This window comes from Amphiura filiformis, chromosome 4 (assembly GCF_039555335.1).
Source record: "Amphiura filiformis chromosome 4, Afil_fr2py, whole genome shotgun sequence".
NCBI lineage: Eukaryota > Metazoa > Echinodermata > Ophiuroidea > Amphilepidida > Amphiuridae > Amphiura > Amphiura filiformis.
In genome coordinates this window covers 66,851,509-66,871,789 of record NC_092631.1, presented here as the reverse complement: position 1 = coordinate 66,871,789, position 20,281 = coordinate 66,851,509, and the positions used below count along the sequence as shown (strand labels likewise).

General features: G+C 37.3%; 2 protein-coding genes across 2 annotated transcripts in view; both read right to left on the bottom strand.

The window, feature by feature from the left end:
* LOC140151247 (TATA-binding protein-associated factor 172-like) overlaps positions 1-19,564 on the bottom strand; it is a 51,510-nt gene extending 31,946 nt beyond the window's left edge. Inside the window, exons 1-10 of the mRNA XM_072173517.1 lie at positions 19,464-19,564; positions 13,099-13,145; positions 12,527-12,650; positions 10,380-10,485; positions 9,507-9,662; positions 7,267-7,466; positions 5,530-5,678; positions 4,844-4,967; positions 2,488-2,646; positions 936-1,031 (exon numbers count right to left, since the gene is read on the bottom strand). Coding sequence (XP_072029618.1) covers positions 936-1,031; positions 2,488-2,646; positions 4,844-4,967; positions 5,530-5,678; positions 7,267-7,466; positions 9,507-9,662; positions 10,380-10,485; positions 12,527-12,650; positions 13,099-13,109 — 1,125 coding nt within the window. The 5' untranslated portion in view covers positions 13,110-13,145; positions 19,464-19,564. The remainder of the gene's footprint in view (positions 1-935; positions 1,032-2,487; positions 2,647-4,843; positions 4,968-5,529; positions 5,679-7,266; positions 7,467-9,506; positions 9,663-10,379; positions 10,486-12,526; positions 12,651-13,098; positions 13,146-19,463) is intronic.
* Positions 15,606-16,958, bottom strand: LOC140150333 (zinc finger MYM-type protein 1-like). Its single transcript, XM_072172341.1, has one exon. The coding sequence runs from the start codon at positions 16,956-16,958 to the stop codon at positions 15,606-15,608; it is 1,353 nt and encodes a 450-aa protein (XP_072028442.1).
* Positions 19,565-20,281: the final 717 nt, after the last annotated feature.

Genomic DNA, 20,281 nt, shown 5'->3' with positions numbered 1-20,281 from the left:
CTTACCTCATCAGACACAAAGTCTCCAAACCTATCCAATGAGAGCACACACAGAAATCTCAATGCCATGTCTTCAATCATCAGCTATGAGTTACTTACCTCATCAGACACAAAGTCTCCAAACCTATCCAATGAGAGCACACACAGAAATCTCAATGCCATGTCTTTAATTATCAGTCATGAGCTACTTACCTCATCAGACACAAAGTCTCCAAACCTATCCAATGAGAGCACACACAGAAATCTCAATGCCATGTCTTCAATCATCAGCTATGAGTTACTTACCTCATCAGACACAAAGTCTCCAAACCTATCCAATGAGAGCACACACAGAAATCTCAATGCCATGTCTTCAATCATCAGCTATGAGTTACTTACCTCATCAGACACAAAGTCTCCAAACCTATCCAATGAGAGCACACACAGAAATCTCAATGCCATGTCTTCAATCATCAGCTATGAGTTACTTACCTCATCAGACACAAAGTCTCCAAACCTATCCAATGAGAGCACACACAGAAATCTCAATGCCATGTCTTCAATCATCAGCTATGAGTTACTTACCTCATCAGACACAAAGTCTCCAAACCTATCCAATGAGAGCACACACAGAAATCTCAATGCCATGTCTTTAATTATCAGTCATGAGCTACTTACCTCATCAGACACAAAGTCTCCAAACCTATCCAATGAGAGCACACACAGAAATCTCAATGCCATGTCTTCAATCATCAGCTATGAGTTACTTACCTCATCAGACACAAAGTCTCCAAACCTATCCAATGAGAGCACACACAGAAATCTCAATGCCATGTCTTCAATTATCAGTCATGAGCTACCTACCTCATCAGACACAAAGTCTCCAAACCTATCCAATGAGAGCACACACAGAAATCTCAATGCCATGTCTTTAATTATCAGCCATGAGTTACTTACCTCATCAGACACAAAGTCTCCAAACCTATCCAATGAGAGCACACACAGAAATCTCAATGCCATGTCTTCTAGCCAAGAATGGTTCACACTATCTTGCTGTTTATATAAATAACACAGGTTCATTATATCAGATTGTTAGTAGCTGTTGAGAGAAATCTCAATGTATATCATCTATCATGTTCAGTCTCTCTCGATGAAGAGTTTAGTTTTAGTTTAATTTAAGAGGTGCTTAGATGTTAATAACAAGGTATAGTCAAGAAGTGGATCCTGAGACCAGAGTGCCAGTAGAGTGGTCTCATGCTAAGGGAGCGATTCCTGTACATCTAGTGGACTTTGGTCTCAATGGTGAATAGGCTGATTACTCTACACATGGCAAACCACTTTGCATCCACATAAATCTCACAATTAACAACTTGGTACAACTGCTATCCTCTCTCAACAACTACCGTTGTTACGTTCAATTCTCAGACACAACATGTACAATTTGAAAGCAATAAGTACATCCACAAACATTCCACATGCATTTGACTCTGTAAACTACGCAAGACTAAAAAATTACCCAATCATGCTACACAATGTTGTTACCAGGCAGCCATTTGCTAATGTCAGAACTTCTGTGAAGTAAACTGCTCAAATAAAGAAAGTCCGCAGTCATACAACCCGTCCTACACCAAAACCTGATCTTGTTATGACAATTTGATTGATACGGTCGTATGCAAAATTTTGTTAGCTCCAATTTGATACCCAATTTGCTACCAAACACTCAAAAGTGACAAAGGTTGATACCAGTTTATGGCATTTGGTGCATTTTCGAAAGTTGCAAATCAAAACGAAGCATGCGGTCGAAATGGCTTAGCGTAGCAATATGGTCAAGCTTGCTTGCCCACGATGGCCCCTGTCGACTATACCAAGTGCGCGCTTTATTCAATTGTCAATTTAAAACGCATGGATTGCTACAGTGATTTACTGATGAATACTAGGGCACGATGCGATCGATATGACCTAGCGGTGGTTTTGGGCTATGTCAATATGTCAATGGTCGTGCTCTGCCATTCACCTCTACAGGTTCGCGTGGTCCGTTTTTAATTTGCAACTTTTGAAAATGCACCAAATTTTATATACTGGTATCAATCTCTGTGAATTTAGAGTTTTCGGTAGCAAATTTGGTATCAAATTGCAGCTAACAGGATTCTGCACACGACCTTATCAATCAAATTGTCATAACAAGATTAGGTTTTGGTGTAGGACGGGTTACATGACTGCGGACTTTCTTTATTTGAGGTGTTTATGTGCATGCATTTGACACAACGATCAGCATGTAAACTTTTGTCAGGGAATTAAAATTAGAAAAAATTCCCCCCCCCCAATATGTTTCATTCCCCCAGTTCCCCCTCCCCAATTTTAACAAATTACAAAATTTTTCACTTTTTGCAGGAATTTTGCACAAAATTGGTTGTTTTTGCCCCAGAAATTCACTTTGCCCCCCCAAAAAAAACCAATTATATAATCTCTTGTAAGTTTTGACATTCCTAAATGCATAAGGCTGACATACCTGGTCATTTGCATATTCTGCTGACTTGCCAGCACTCTTGCCATGCGTCTTGAGCACCTCTCTGAGACCAGTTGCTGCACCATGTCTTACTTCCCAAGATGGATGAAATAAATCATTGCTAAGTTGCTCACAAAATGATGCAAATGGCCACTCACCCACCTACATGAAACATAAAATACCAACATAAATGCATAAGTGGCATTTCACCCACCTACAATACCAACACAATGCTAAACATTGATTTATGTCATGCCAAGCCCAAATGAGTTAAACTAGTTCAAGCATGGAACATGAGGAAAATGGTGTTCCAAACAATAATAAGCTACTGCATAAATTATGTAGAAGGTAATGTTGTGCAGCAACCCAGCTTCGACTCAGAATTTATAAATTGGAGTTGCTTGTGTCTTATGGTGTAATGTATGCCTGATTCTTTTGAAAATCACTCAGCTGCATTTTTCTTTTTTAAATATAAGCCACAAGGCATAAAACCAATTCTAAAATATCACAAGATTCCTTGTGAACAATTGCAGGTGCGGTTACCCACCACGGGTAAAGAAAGTTCAATAAATGAATAATTAAACAAGATTCTCTCACCAAGGATCGATCCCTTGAGTGTCATTGTATTGTGCTCTTCGGCAAGACCTTTCACTATTACTACCTCTATCCACTCAGGTGTTACATGTAATGGGTACTTATAGATGTTGGGAGGTTAAATCAGACTATTGTGCACGAGTAATGATCCCCCCTCACAGAGTTCGCCTTAACTCATTATTTTTGCATAGCAAAAATTGCTAGGCAACAATTGCTTTGTTGAGCAATTCCCAAACTTTGCATAGCAATTTTTCAAGGCAGTAGTACCACATTACCAACATGTTTTTTTGCATCCAATATTAATTATTTGAATGTTTATGGAGTCAATGTACATTGACTAATGAGACTAATGCATTTTAATGAGTTTAAATGGAATTTCAAATTAAACAGCTGCAAAAAAGATGTTTTATCATGTCTGTTTTAATTGCACAAGTGAAATTAAAAACAAAATATCAATCAAGATAGTCATGAAAATAGCTTTAAATAATGTGATCTTATATTGTTCAGTCATACATGCCATGACATTCCAACTCAAAAATTTTACTAAAAATATTTTCATCTCATCTCATCTCATTTATTTTATTTCTATTTTTATTTTATTTCTTTAAAATAAAATAAAATAAAATAAAACAAAATTGTCAAGAAAAAAGGGAAAAAAATTGATTCCTAGAAGTTTACTATTCATTGTTTACTTTCAATAAAGTCATGTCCACTCTTACCTTATAGATAGCATAAAGTCATTATTTTTGGGTCGTCGCATTTTTTGGCTACACATGGCCAAGACAAGAGTGACTTTCTTAAGTTAATTCCACCCTGTTCTATCCATTATTTTTTTCACATTCCTAGACCCCCTATACCCAAAAAATAGTCAAGTAAGTCAAGTCAAGCTAATTATGACTGTTTGATATTTATTGCCAGCAATGTGGAAAAAGAGACACATGTAGAACCAAAAGAAGCTACCATTTTGTTGAATGAGCAAAGTTCAACAAACCATAACTCTGCTTCTGGATATCGTTTGAAGTCAAATGATATACCATTTTAAAGCTTATGATGTATATTTTCTAAATACGAAATAAAACAAAGTCCTGATACTGCTCACATATGCTTTGCATTTATTCCCCTGCCACTATGATATATGTGACCTGTCACAGCGAATGAGCCGTAAATTCCTCCCCCGGTCAAAATTGTTTTATTTTGTGTTTAGAAAATATACATCATAAGTTTTAAAATGGTATATTATTTGACTTCAAACGATATCCAGTAGCAGGGTTATGGTTTGTTGAACTTTGCTCTGTCAACAAAATGGTAGCTTTTTTTGTTTCTACGTGCGTCTCTTTTTCCACATTGCTGGCAATAAATATCAAACAGTCATAATTGGCGGTCATATCAAATCATCCCCAAGTCAACGAGGTTCAAGAAAGTTCTCTCATTGTTAATGGTTGGTTATACATACCTATACAAAATACAATGCCTGGTAACCCACCACTTGAACAGGATTTAGCCAAAGCAAACAAAGACCAGAGCTATTAAAATTCTGTTGCCATCTATAAGGTAGAAGCTTATTATCCTCTTCAATAATAGGATTATTAATTGGTGTTTGACTATCAAAATGAGATAGATGTCGCGCCAGCTAGAGAAGCCGATGAATACAACCTGCATACACATTTTACGCTGTAACTCAGAATACAATTTAGGGAATTTACGGCTCATTCGAACTGTACGGTCACATATATCATTTGGCTGGCATTATTTAATGTTGGCTTACCTCCTCCGCAAAAATGGCACTATCCTCTGACACTCCTCTACTCTCATTGAAAGAGGCCTGCTTGATTATCACACTGCCCAACCGAGGCTTCTTGCATCCAGGTTCGTCTAGTGTACTCTCCATACTAGCACAAAACAAACAAATTGAAACAAATTATTCTGGAAGTTTGTTTGAATTGTTCAGATCAGACTGAATGCTGAAAAGTTCTTAATATATATGCAGGTACTCACATTTTGTCTTGAGACTTCACAATTCAAAACCTTTAATTCCACCACAGTACAGCAATTTCTATATAAGTTGTATCATTTCTTGAATTGCACTGGAATAAATACAAAAGTACCTGCCCCCACTTGCTTATTGCTGTGTCACTCTTGCACCCAATACTTGTGTAAATTGTTTCCTTATTTATATATTAATTAGGCCAAAAAAAAAAGAAGGTTTGTCTCAAAGCTCGCACGCGCATTTGTAAAATCGCGCAATTTGACAAAAAAAAATGCAGAAATTTTTTATTTCAAAAAAAAAATTGTTACAGTTTTTCTCAAAATACCATAAAAAGTCGGAATAATAAAAAAAAAAATCGCATTTACGCATTTGTTTTCAATCCACTCGTGAGCTTTGAGACAAACCTTTTTTTTTTTTGCCTTATCATTCAATTACTGCACTTATTAAGACATTGCCAGCCATACCTGCATTGTGACCCCAAACTGTCAGAATTTTCCTTGGAACGTTGTTTGGCAAGTAATTTTGCTTTCCTTTTAGCTCTGTTCTTCTCTCTGTTACTGAGGCCTTGTCCAAGGTGGGTCAATTCTTGTGCAACTGCATCAGCTGCTGTACTCTACGAAAGATATAAACACAGGGAATAACAATATAAACAATGTGTATAAGGGTAGAGCCAACATCAGTATTCAATTGAACAATGCCAGCTATTTCCAGACATGACAAAAATGAAAAAGCACATAAAGTCCACTTTGAATTAAATTTGCAGTTAATTCCCACTATTTTTGAACTGGGATGGTGTTGAAATGCAGGGTTCCAGAAAAGTCTCCCTGTTTGGCGACACTTACCTGTGCCCATGCCCCATAAAAACACTCCCTTCTAATTCTACAATTGACAATTCATCCATATACATGTAGGCTTGTTCAAATACATTACTTAAGGGATCTAAAATGAGCGTTTATTGGGTTTCGACAGTATTTTTTGTAGGACATGAGAGCACCTCAGACCTATCGAATTGCATTCTGAATCTGAAGCATGTCTTTCTGATATCAAATAATTTTCATTTTTGAAAATCACAATATAATACAAATTTTATGACAAATTATAAAAATTTGATATTTTTCAAATTTTTGATATATAACAGTCCTCGAGTAAATTATATAAATCTAATGATATATTCTTAAAGTGTATGTAGCAGGGAGGAAAAGCCGACGGTCAATTGAAAATTTTGACCTTTCATATTGAAGATATGGATTTTTTCCCAAAAGACCTATTTTTTTTTGGTGTTTTGGGAAAAAAAAATCCATATCTTCAATACGAAAGGTCAAAATTTTCAATTGATTGTCGGCTTTTCATCCCACCTACATACACTTTAAGTATAAATCATCAGATTTATAAAGTTTACTTCAAGTACTGTTAAATATCAAAAATATCAATTTTTAATGATTTGCCATAAAATGTGTATTAAATTGCGAATTTCAAAAAATCAAAATTATTTGATATCAGAATGACATTCTTCGTATTCAGAATGCAATTTGATATGTCTGATGTGCTCTGATGTCCCAAAATAAATACTGTCCAAACGTTCATACCACAGCCCTTAAGCCAAATCTAAATATCACTTTAACTGACATTCCAATTACTTAAGGTGGTACTACACCGCTTGATAAAGTTGTGGCTATTTTTGGATTTTTCTCAAAAACTAATAAAACACTGGTAACAAAAATTATGAATATTATAGGGGCAAGGAATCCAGTTACTACACTGGAATTTCAGTGACTCAAGACAAGTAGTTATTGATTTATTGATCAAATATTGCATGTCATGTGAGTAACTGCTTAAAACATGCATCAGTCATGTCAGTGACGGTCGCTAAATTGCATGGACAAAACCTATTACGACTCAAACTTCCATCCAGTTCATTGCATAATTAAATCATATTAAGTAAGTAAATCATATTCTTGCTTTATATGCACTTACAGATGTAGTATTTGTATCGTGATATCATATTCGATACGAGGCGCCATCTTGGATTTCAATCCGGAACAAAATTCCTCCTTTCTACAGGAGCACCATCGGGAATTTAAACCCGATTTTGAAGTTTTTCTCACTGACTATTCACTTCTAATAAACGCCCCCCTTTTGGAAAAATGCAACACCCCCGGGTGTTTATTACAAACAATACGGTATTTAAGAAAGAAAAGTACCGGAGGTCTTAATGAATTGCTGGTGGATGGATGCCTTGAAAATGATGAAGCAGTTGCCATGGGAACAGGTGCTGGGTCAGCCAAGTCATCATCATTGAATAAATCATCTGTTGCCATGCCAACCATACCAGCTACATCCAGGCCTAGTTTCTTCTGTAGTTGCCTTCTCTGTTTTGCTAGCCTCTCCTTGGGATCCAAATCTGTATTAAAACAAAGGAATGAGAAAAAACGATTAACATTAGATGATGAAAAAACAAAACAAATTTGTTCTGTGGTCCTGGACAGGGTTGTAGCTACAGTGGACAGGGGTAGGCGGCAAAGCCCACCACTCAGCTGCAATTTTAACACTGGAGCCCACCACTCAGAGTCCAAAATTGCACAATTTCATTGAATTAGTCAAGAATTTGGTCAATTTTGACAACAAATTGCCAAATATGCAAGAATTTCAGCAAAATGCCACCCAGCACTAAAAATATCGTAGCTATAACCCTGGACCTGGCCAACCAAGGTTTTGCATTTTGGGGATTTATTCATCTATTTGCTTGTTGTTGTTGGGTGTTTTTTTGTATGTATGTAAAATCAGCAGTTTTGTTTGGGAAAGATCTCTTGATTTTGCATGAAAAACCTCCAATATCAACAAATACTAAAGGAACTTAGGGTGGGTCCACACATGGATACCAACACATACACGTTCCATGATAAGGTAAATAAAATTTGACGGTGTGTCCACAGTTGGCTATTGAAAACTATATAAAATGATGCATCACTGTCTACAGTTGCCTGTGTTTATAGTATTACTGTCTGTTCAATTAGCTTAGATTCTTGAATTTTTAAGATATTTGAAAAAATAAAAATTATGCCAAAGTCATCAAAGAAAAGTGTTAGCACAGCCTTAGACCTAACGTGATTTATACTTTTCAAATTCCCAAGTTCAATTTAAAACCCGGTTTCTTTTCAATTTTGCCTCATTTTAGGCAGTTACTTGGGTCCACCAAAAGGGTTCGCGACCTTTTCACAAATCGAGTGGGACGGTCCATTCTCAACTTAGGGCATAGACCCTATCCAATTTAGCAAAACAATCTGTCCACCAATCTATCCTGCCATTTCAAGTGTTATACCGTTCCGGTTATTGGATAGGTTCTATAGGTGATGATGGTCCACCGGTTTTTGTTACACGAAATTATATGGCGCGATTACGTTTTATGCATAACATTAATCTGAGCATTGTTTTTTCCTAAACAATGACATTAAAATTATGGATTTTGTTCTTATTTCAACTGGTTTACAATATAAATTGAGTTTTGTTTAATACCATCATTTCTTCCCAAGAATATCAGCATTCGCTTGACATTTTCAGATACAGTGACTTTACAAGAATTGCTTTCTGTAACCTGATTGTTTTAAATAATATTTTCTTGTACTCAAGTTCTTTTGTTTCCAAATGTCCTTCTCATATTTTTTTTTATATATTCAACAAACAAAACGAAATAACAAATTGAAAATAAATGTGTAGTTTTATAATTGGGCATATAGGCCTACACCTTCTCAGACCCATTCGCAAAAATAAATAAATAAATAAATAAATAAATAAATAAATAAATAAATAAATAAATAAATAAATAAATAAATAAATAAATAAATAAATAAATAAATAAATAAATAAATAAATAAATAAATAAATACGCAAGGAATGAATTTATATAAGCTGGGCCTATTGTAGAAAACTTAGTTCATAAATAATAATGGAATGTTTCAACAGTAGGGTTTCAACACAAATAGGCATAGGCCTACTGGCAAATATAGCTATTTTGCTGGACAATACTTCTTGATGCGGATTATGATATTCGTCCCCATTGCTCTAAATGGATTGATTCAAAAAAGTTTATGGTACCCGACGTTCTCGGCTTGTTATAAAAATATCATGCGGGAAAAGACCAAAATTGAAAAGAAATGGGGTTTTAAATTGAACTTTAGAATTTGAAAAGTATAAATCACGTTAGGTCTAAGGCTGTGCTAACACTTTTCTTTGATGACTTTGACCACAATTTTGAATTTTTTCAAATATCTTAAAAATTCAAGAATCTAAGCTAATTGAACAGACAGCAGTATGTGTGTTGATGGGGTGGGGTGTGTGTGTAACTGGTATCATAGAAAAATTGTCATTTTATTTTAAAATGTTATTATTTTATCAACAACCCAAGAATATCTTGCTAGAAATGGATGCAGTAAATCAGTCTTACTTTCATCAATATCCATCTCATATTCTGTTCCTGCCGATCCTAACAAAGACGCTCCATGCTGTAACATACGCGCTACATCAAATCTTGAAAACTGAAGACGATCTGTGTTGTCTCGCTGTACTGGAGTGGAGATCTTGGGTAGGGAGCCATAGGATTCTGAAAGGAAAATAAACACTTTATTTTAATGATTCATTATTTGATATGTTTACAAACCTTGCCCTAGTTTTCTGTGAAGAGTTCAGTGATACCAAAGAGGTGGTCCCTAGCCACAAAATCCAATTGCAAGAGGCCAGAGTTCAATTCCTAAAATTAACTAAACCACAATTTAAAGATCAAACCACGTCACACAATATCTTTTAAAGCGGTTGTCTACATTAAATATTTTGCAGGTATATATTTTCACTAATCATTGATACACACACAACTGTTTGGAGATAATTATAAATATTCTGACTGCAAATTTTGCACTCCATGTTGACTTGATGGGTGGTGATATGGGTACCCAACCCGGTACCCAGCTTTATATTACATAAGGTACCTGTGCACACAATTACCCAATAGAGGCCGTCAGCCTTTTCCGCCATCTTGTGGGTACTGCTGTTCTGCATATCATGCGTTAGACAATACGCCCACTATTACGCGGAAGTCGCAGCGCGTGACGCACCTCTTCAGTCACGCGTCAACGTAATGATCTTAGCAACAAGGCACTCCGTACCCACAAGATGGCGGCGTTGACGTCACAATGACTACCTCTATAAGTAACACCCTACTAAAAAGAGGTCACTGTTTTCCTTCATCTTTTCCATATTGTTTTAATTGGCTGTCTTGCTGTCATACCACAAGCTTATAACCAACAACCACTCTTACGGTTACCTTCTCTCCTGCTAGTCCATTGGGGTACATTCCTGGCTATGGCATCAACTGCATGCCCTGCTGCAATCCTTGTATCCCAGCTGCTATACCGCAGATAAGCATGGACCTGATAATAATAAATTCACAAAGCATATAGCATCAAGGAACAGGTGCAACACAAAAATAATTGATGCTTTGGAATTTGATGCACTGGAATTATTTATTACAAATTGGGGGTTTCCCAACCTTGACAAAATTAGTGCATATTTTGCATACACAATAATTGGATTTTGCCTTATATGAACAAAACCTCAGGCTACATAAAAGTTTCAATTTCACTACACAGGTTCAAGTTGTGGGAAAGCATAACTGTTTCTAACAGCACTTTCATACAAGTGCCACTTTTAATGCCATACATTGTAAATACAGACAGAAACAATAAGCTTGCGATGGACTCTTGACAACACTGCATTTAACGTGGCTGTGAACTCTAGACATTGTTTCTTTCACGAAATTGAGCTTTTTTGAAACGTATTTACTTTGTTATGTTTTTTATAAATACAAGGAAAGAAAATCCAGATTTGTTAACTCTAACTGCTCTATTTTATTGATTTTATTTCACTATTTCACTCGCTTCCGCAATTTAAAAGGAAAGAAAATCTTTGTTGTACCATCGGGGTACACGCGCCAACAACGCATCGCGCTTTTGTAGTCGCGCAAATTTGTTAACGCACAGATACGCTACGCATACGCATAACGCTTATCTGCATGCGCCAAGTGGCGCATCTTATGGAAGCACCACGGAAGCACTGATTTCACAAAACCTAGCGGTCAAATGGCTCCGTTTTAGCTGATAAAATGTGGGGTTTTTTTCAAGTTCTTTCCCCCGATTTAAACATCAAGATATGAAAAGATTTCGCCCAAACTTCTAAAGGGGCTGTGGATTTACCCTATGTTTACGTAATGTAAGGTAGAAAAACGAAAAATGCCGCATTCTACTGTGAGCTTCGATCAAAGTGCAAAATGTGACCACTTTAGCCTTATTTCAATGTTCATTTTCTTGGTAAAATGACGATTTAGGTACACAATAACTCAATAAATACAGCATCTATAGGTAAGCAATTATGCTCATCATAAAAAGCATGATCGACTTAAGAAACGGTTTTCTCATTTTTTTATATTTTGGTCTATTTCCGATTTTAGGCATCATTTTGTGCAAATAGGCGTTTGTGAATTTTAAAAAGTTCATTTTGATGCCTACATGTATATGGTAAATATCTCAAAAAATAAGGCCAATATCAAAAAACTAAAAAAAAACATTTTTGGAATGGCGCCTCAAGACTAAGAAAAACACAAAACAAACATTTTTGGAAAGAGTGTTTTTTTGTTATGGTGTACCGAACAAAAATTGCCAAAAAATCACTTTTTTGTGATTTTCTTCATAATTGTTGTTTTTACACCAAATCTGTATTTATATTGAGATTCATTGATGACTTGCCTTTATAAAAATGTATACTTTCATATGTCTTGCGTGAATAATTGCAAAGTTATGGCACTTTTACTACATGCATGTCTGAGAGTACACAGCCTCCTTAAGTAAAAGAATAGGAGTACAAGTAGTCATAGTTCTCAAATTTTAGTCTTAAGGGGGTACTACACCCCTGCCAAATTTTGTGCCTATTTTTGCATTTTTCTAAAAAATTATAGCGTATTGGTGACAAGTAAGATATGTATATTATAGGGGCAAGGACTACAACTACTGCACTGGAAATTTTATTTCAGCACAGACAACAGTTGTGGAGTTACACTCAAAAATGAGGGAAAATCAATATTTGATCAATAAATCAATAACTACTTGGCTTGAGTTGCTGAATTTTCAATGTTGTAGTCCTTGTCCCCATAATATACATATCTTACTTGTCACCAATGCACTATAATTTTTGAGAAAAATGCAAAAATAGGCAAAAAATTGACCAGGGGTGTAGTACCCCTTAAGGTTCTTAAAATTTGTACCAAGAGGTTTTACTACATTGAGCACTGTAGGTTTAAATGTAAGCAGCTAATTGTTTTGGGGTCTTTTTGGTTTTTTATGTTCCTGCTTGTTTTAGATTCCAATCATAAAATCTGCATGTTTTTATCATGTTTCCACTGAACCCTGTGTCTTATACCTTGGCCAATAATATAGGCAATTCATGTGGATGGAGTTTCTGCACATCCCCCAGCTGTTGGGCTGCAGCTCTACGTGTCACCGGTGTAGACCCTGTGTCTAGCAATAGGAATAATCGGTCCAATCTGAAATGCAACAAAATGTAGAATGATGCTCATTGTGATTTACACAAATCAAATTTTCTTTTTTTTTCCTTCTTTCAGAATGCAACTAGGGCCTATTATTGCTCCTTTCTTTGCTTATATCTCAATCTTATTCATATCAAATAGAACTTCACAAAGCACAGTACTTTTGGTACATCCCAATAAAGCATGGAGCATCATCATTTATCATGATATCAGTGATCCAACTGCTGTAAATGTAAGTTTTAAAGGAACTTCACCATTACAAAAGATCTAGCTTTCAAGTTTCAGAAAGTTAACTCTGTTTCTTTAGGCATTTTGGTATTTGCAGACCAATTAGGCAGTTTGAAATAGAAAAAATAGCTCAAATAACTGGTGTGATTTTAAATGGCTAGTATAAAAGAACTTTACTACATCATGGTTATTAAGGTACAAAGGAAACTGTATTTACCGTGTAGACATGATAGAAGTCTTGTTCAGGTACCAGAGAAATACTTCCTGCAAAAAGATTTAATAAGAAGTCTAATAAGCATAAGTAGAGAAAGAGAAATATGCAATGCAATCAACAGGAATGACCCTACATGTATTGTTGACAATATTCATTATAATAACTATTCAGGCGCAGGGGTAGCGCTAGGTTTTCAAACAAGGGGTCAAAAATTTCAAATGTTGTGAAATTGTGGATCCAAAACAATATAAATAAAAGGTTCAAATGACCCTTTAGCAACCTCTACATGGTAATTTTGTGCGCCAAAATCTAAAAGAATGCGCCCATGACCCCATGGCGCAGGTTAGCGCTACCCCTGTTCAGGCGGCCCTACAAATTTATGGAAGAGCAACATTTTTGGTCATGATTTCTTCTGAATATTTCAAGATTTATGCAATGCATTTTATGTTAAGCTTACTTGGTAACATTGGTACACATTTTTATGGTTGTCTCTCGGCCAACTGCCGTCAGCATTTTGGGTTGTCCGACGTTCATTTTGGTTGTCCCGGGCGACCAAAATTTTATTCAGCCCACTGCGTACAGACAAGCTGTATTTATTTTTACTCTGGAACCTAGTTTCCTAGAGTAGATGAGTGTATTTTTGAAGTACCAGTACAGTCAACAGTACCGTACCAGGATGATTCCCTGTACTTTTCGAATAGCCAGTGATGTTCTTTAATGTGCACACTGCATTAAATTTAATGTCAGAAATACATGTACATGGGACCGACGGCTTAAAGTGCCCTCCGAAGCACTAAGCAAGTAGTGCTAGAGACTACATGTAGACTAGAGTGACTGACATGACTGAAGTCAGACTGAAGTGCCTTGCTTTAAGTATGTATCTGTATCTGTATCTGTCTTGTCACGCATAATCACCATCTCTGGTTGTCGCACACGTTGGGGGGTCATGTGCAAGTCGCGTTAAATATTAAAGTGGGCCTTTGAAGTCAACGTCTTGATGTTGATGGTTTCTAGATTGGTCTTGAAGGTCTTGACGTATGACAGGGAAACCTCAGTTAACACATTTGCTAGTCAGCCAAAATGACCTAAACCGGCAATACAAATTTACATTGAAATTTAAAAGAACCGCTTGCTCAAGGGAACCTTCATAATAATGTTGTCTATACTTCACTTGACCCAAATATATGATTTTTTTTGGTGATGAGATGAGAGACTCGCATATGGAATTTCAGAGGGATTTTGATAGCAGTTCCATTAAAAAAAAAGCTGCTATCGTCATGAGACTAAGATCTAGAATATACTAGAAACACCCCCGTAATGCTGTTTTGGGGAATTGTGCTAGCAGAATCTTTTTGATGAAAGTCAATCTTTGACTAGATGTAACTTTGCTAAGCCTACGGAAAGTGCTATGACAAAAAGGTTTTCAGTGTTGGCTTTCTTTACTCAAGTGCTTTAATTTGATATATAAAATGATGCAGTTTGATGGCCTGGTATAGGTGACCCCGGAGTGACGTCACAAGCCGTTGACCTCCGTTGACAACAAATCCGATTCAGAGGTCAAATTTGTAGTCTTATGTGGTTTGTCCCTTTTCAAATCGGCCAAAATACTACCATTTCTATAACTTCTCGACATGGGGCCTCCAGCCAACAACAAAAATAAAGACTCTCCTCTACATGTCCATGTATTCAGCTTCACATAAAATGCAATTTTCGCCAAGTATTTAACCTTTATTTTACCGAAATCGGCGAGAAATTTGCTTGATTTGAGGTCAAAACAGAACGTAAACAACCGAATGAGCTCTGCTACAAGTCTTCAAGTAGTCGCTCAGCTGCACGATCTATTGTGGGTTGAAAAGCGTAAGTGTAGCCGACTGTAGCGTCATGTAAAATAAGTACCCGGATGACCGGGGTGACCTATACCTACTTGCCTTGGCATGATTGGCCGATTGAATGATTCAACCGTCGCGTCATGACAGTCTACATCTGACAATCATGTATAACAAAGTAATCAAGGTACCAGTGGCGGCTGGTGGGTATTTTTTGTGGTGGGGCTAATCGGCGCGAAGCGCCGAGCCTCGGACTTGTGCGAGCAGGGGGTTGTCTGAGGGGGGATGTGCCCCCCTCAGAATTTGGAAAATTTTTAAAATTACACACCAAAATGAAGCGATTTGGTGCAAAATTTTACCTAATTTGATCCATATGTGACAAGTATAAAAAAGTGTAAAAACATGAATAGTGATCTACTGAAACATGATGAATGACGTGAAAATAAAATGATAACTTTCCTTGACAATAGCTTTGATGTTTTGAACCTCATTTTCAAAACATTTGCTGAACATATTTTGGAAACAGACAAGAAAACTCCATTTGCATTGGAAATCATCATCATTTTCTCAGAATCCTCTGTATACTATAGGCCCCTATTGTGCTGAAAATAAAATAGGTTAGGATGAATCAAGGAGAATTTGAATTTCTACAAAAATCAAAATCTTACCTTAAAGTTAATTAAACTACTCATCATCAGCTCTTGCGCAGGTTTTGTAAAGGAAATCTGCACGACGATTCTTTGATGTTGCAAACTTGTCAATAACTCGCTGGTTGAATGTTGCCATATCGCGTATCATATCCTTTTGAATGGACAGGGCAGCGAGAGCATTGAGGCGGTCATTTGTCATGGTATTCCTTAGAAAAGTTTTGATACGGTTCAAAGTTGAAAAGCACCGCTCTGACTCAGCCGATACCAGTGGAGTGGTGAGTGATATCTCCAGCAGCAAACAAACCTCTGAGAATGTATGGCATAGATTGTTCTCTATCAAGAACTGAAGAAGAGTCAAAGAGGACTTTGCAGTCTGAAATTCATCCCTACTGTATAGAACAGTTAGTTCTGTCCGTAGCTTTTCTTTCACCACCATTGGGTAGAGCTCTGTTACCAGTGCTAATTTCTCAGTTGGAAATTCCTTGGCGAATGAAGGAAACAAATTGGGGTCTACCAATTGCAGGGGCACAAGATTGCCAACTGAAGAGAACCGATCTGCAGCCTGCACGATCATGATGTCACATGCTTCTTTACAAGCACGTTTGATGGACTCCACATCAGTCCTGCGTCGCTTGCTTGGAGGTTCATCTTCATTTTGGTCAAAGCTCATGCTGTCAATGCTGCTTCTCATATTTCTAATCTCCTTCATGAAAGTTTCCACCTGTTTATTTACTTCATCCACGCTTATTTTCCGTTTTTGCAATATTGCATACAAAATGTCAACATGTGGCATCACTGTGTGGAAAAACTGAAGTAGGAACAAGAAGCTATCACCTGTAAGCCATTTGATCAGTCCTGCTGCTTCATTGATAGTTTTAGCATCCCTCAAATAGTCAATGTGCTCTTGGTTATCCTCATCCTCCTCTTGCTCATCATCATGATCATCCTCTGGTAGTCCATCGCGAATTGCGGTCAAACATTTCAACAAGGCATCCCTGTTCTCATACACCGTGTTCACCGTACGACTATTGAAATTCCATCGTGTTGGTGCTGCTCTTGGAACTCTTACAGGACAGTACTCATCCAGTGCTGCAGCACGTTTTGTGGATGAAGAGAAGAATACTGCAAATGCTGATAGGTTTGCAAAGAAAACTTTACATTGACGGTTATGTTTTGCACATGCTTGTTCCATAATCAAGTTCAACTGGTGAGCATAGCAATGCACAAAATGTGCATACGGATACTCTTGGCGCATTTGGGCTTGAACACCATTAATCCTTTCTTTCATTGTAGATGCACCATCATAGGTTTGTGCAATCAATTTATCTTTGACTGCATATTTGCTGAGTACAGTAGTTAGAATTCTTGTTAATGCAGAACTTTGCATTTTTTACCTTTGCCTCTTCAAAGCAAATAAATCTTTCCTTTACCTCTCCTTGAAGGGTATACCGGATGACAATCACTAATTGGCACTTACATGAGACATCAGTAGTTTCATCAGCTTGAATACCAATGAAATTGCATGATTCAATTTCGGATGCAACCTGCTCAAGATAAACTTGATACATGCAATCCAATAGTTCGTTTTGTATGGTGAAGATGGTGGCATTAGATAGATGTTCTGCTAAGATACCATCAAGTTCAGCAACCATATCAATCAGTCCTCTGAAGATCCCTGCGTTTTTGCTCCCTGGTGTTTCGTCATGTCCCCTTAGAGCAAGTTCATAAGCGCCACAAAATTTAACACAATCGATGATTTTTGACAAAACATGCCGATTTTTATCAACTAATTGGTTATGTCTACGGATGGATAACCTATACCCATCATCAAGTTGTGTACCAAATCCAATATTTACTTTCCCAAACAAGTTCAATTTCACACAGCACGTTACGTGGGTTGAATTCTGCTCATGCGATTTAACACTCCGAGAAAGATGTTTCAAATCCGTGTAGCCTTTATTTGTCCATGTACTATCCCCTCCAAATAGCAAACAAGGGAAACAAAAAAGAGATTTCCTTTCTACACTAGCAGTCAGCCAAGGCATCTTATCAAACCACTGGTTTGAAAATGTCCGATTTTGATCTTTTCCTTTTCCTGCCTGCTTTATGCTGAAATCACTGGGCCTGTGGCGACCTAGACGCTTAATTTCCAACTTTACTTCAAGATTATGAGTAGAAAAACGATTTTGGAGTAAATAATCCACAGTATTCATGATGAAAATGTAGCCCTATAATATAATAAACAAGAGCAAGATGCCACAACCGCATACATAAACTAGATGAAACCTTAGTATCTATGATGAAACTAAACTGAATATCGATAGGCCTATACAGCAAGTCAACACACAGCTATCATCCTCATGAATAGGTACTTTGGTATGTTTGAGATGTTTCTCAGAAACTGAAACCTTGACCTGTTTTGGTCCATTATACCAAATGGCCTACAGGGTGTAAATTTGTGATGAATACAAATTGAGCCTATATAATTCCTCACTAAAACTCTTCATATTTTAGTCGTTCAATGTAGGCCACCCTGAATCATGCACCTATAAACAAGGACAAAGTTGATACCCTGCACCCTATTGACCTTAACCACAAATGCCATAACTTTGAGTAGATGATAAAGTATCTAGTCTCTTGAGAAAACTCACTTGGCAATTGGAAATAATTATTGTTTGAATGGTATGACACTTCAGGCTTTGTTAGAGGCTAGGGAGGCTAGGTTTGGAGCTATTACAGGTTAGACCCACTGATAAACTTTGGGGTCATATGGTTTCTTATGGAAGGGTGTACAGATATATGACAATGCCCTTTTTCAATGAAGATAATAAGGTCAGGAGGAGCTATCTCAGATAAGCTCCACATTGGAGTTGCCAGTTTATTATTTGGTACACACTTGATATAAATATAAAAATCCCCAGCAGATATGAAAGCATATGAATTACACTGATAAACACAGAATATCCACTACAATAATAAGGGATATTTTGAGATTTATGCAGTTTAAATAAGAAGTATTTAAGATTAATAGAAATCACATAATACTTTGAAAATCTGGGTGGGGCTCTGCCCCATTAGTCCCAATGGAAGAGCCGCCCCTGCAAGGTACGGAACACAACGCTCCATGAATGTCGCTTGTAACAGTGCAGAATGTTGCCATAAGTATTTGCGACGTTAACATGCAAAGTGAAACTTATGGTATACCGCCAGATATAATCTCAGCTACATCGGCCATCTTGTTGTTGTGGAGAACGAAACCACTGCATAGCCACCATTGTAAACATGGCTGATTACGGTAGGTCACTGGTTTAAATAAAAGTTCTGGTAACAACAGGAATTGGTTTAACTTCTTTGTGATGATTTTTATTTCATATCACTGGTGCTGATAACACAAAGATAATTTGTAATTTAAACTCCGGAGAACATAAATGATAAAACAACCAGAGCAAAAGCTCCGTGATTGTGTCTGTGGTCTGAGATAGAGTGAGCCTCCGTGAGCACGCGCTACAGATTTTATCGGAAGTTCGCCCACACAAATCCTGAACTGTGATTGGTCAAGATTGCATTTCTATTGTTCCTAATGAAAGACTCGGAATGATTCGCCAATAGCCGTTCATGCAAGGACTCGAATCCGAAATCGTAAATTTCAACAAGAATGTCTTACAAAAAAGCAAGACCCCCGCACCAACATTCTGCACTGTTACACGCTCATTAACATTAACTTCTCTGGAAGCTACTCACAGTGACTGTGACTGTGTGTGTAGTAGGTAAGCTTAAAATTGACCTTTGGAGCAGAATTCTGCAACCGAGTCCTTACACAACCTCCTCTCAAAAGCTATTAAAGTCCAAAAACATGGCATTGACTTCATTAACGAAAAGCACAATAACTTACGTATTAGTATCTATCCAAATTTGGCACCTGACAATTCACATAAATCGCGAATCACTGCATTTTCAACTCAGCAAAGAGTGTCAATGGACGCAACTCCTCAGTCAGTCAGTCAGTCAGTAACCATCTCTGTAACAGAAGCATGCATTGCGCTACTACACGCACTGTCGCAATTGATACTTGTAGAAGAGATTACACATCAAACTTTTTTATAGTGACTAGTTCACCCGTTGCTGTGAGAGTAACTGATGGCAATGCTATTTGACCCCTGATGACTTTTTGACACGTTCTCCTCATCTCGAGGATTCTTTCTACCACTTTTAAGCCCAGTTGGGCATACTGACCCCATATGACCTTTGCCCTCGAAAGTGACCTCGGTTTGATTTTGTTCATGCTCCCGTGATATGGAGAATTACTTTCACCAAGTTTTACCCGAAATCAGGCGAAGTTTAAAATGCAGCCCCTGGATTTGACCTTGGATGACCCCAATTATATTTTTACGTGTTCCCCTCATATCTCATATCAAGGATTCCACCCACCAAGTTTGAGCCCGATCGGACAAAGTTTGAAATTTGAACCCTCCGTAATGACCTTTGACCTCGGTTGACCTCGCATTTTATTTCGCGATATATTCCCCTGGTATCAAGGATTCCACCTACCAAGTTTGAGCCCGATTGGACAAAGTTTGAAATTTGAACCCTCCGTAATGACCTTTGACCTCGGTTGATCTCACATTTTATTTCGCGCATATATTCCCCTGGTATCAAGGATTCCACCCACCAAGTTTGAGCCCGATCGGACAAAGTTTGAAATTTGAACCG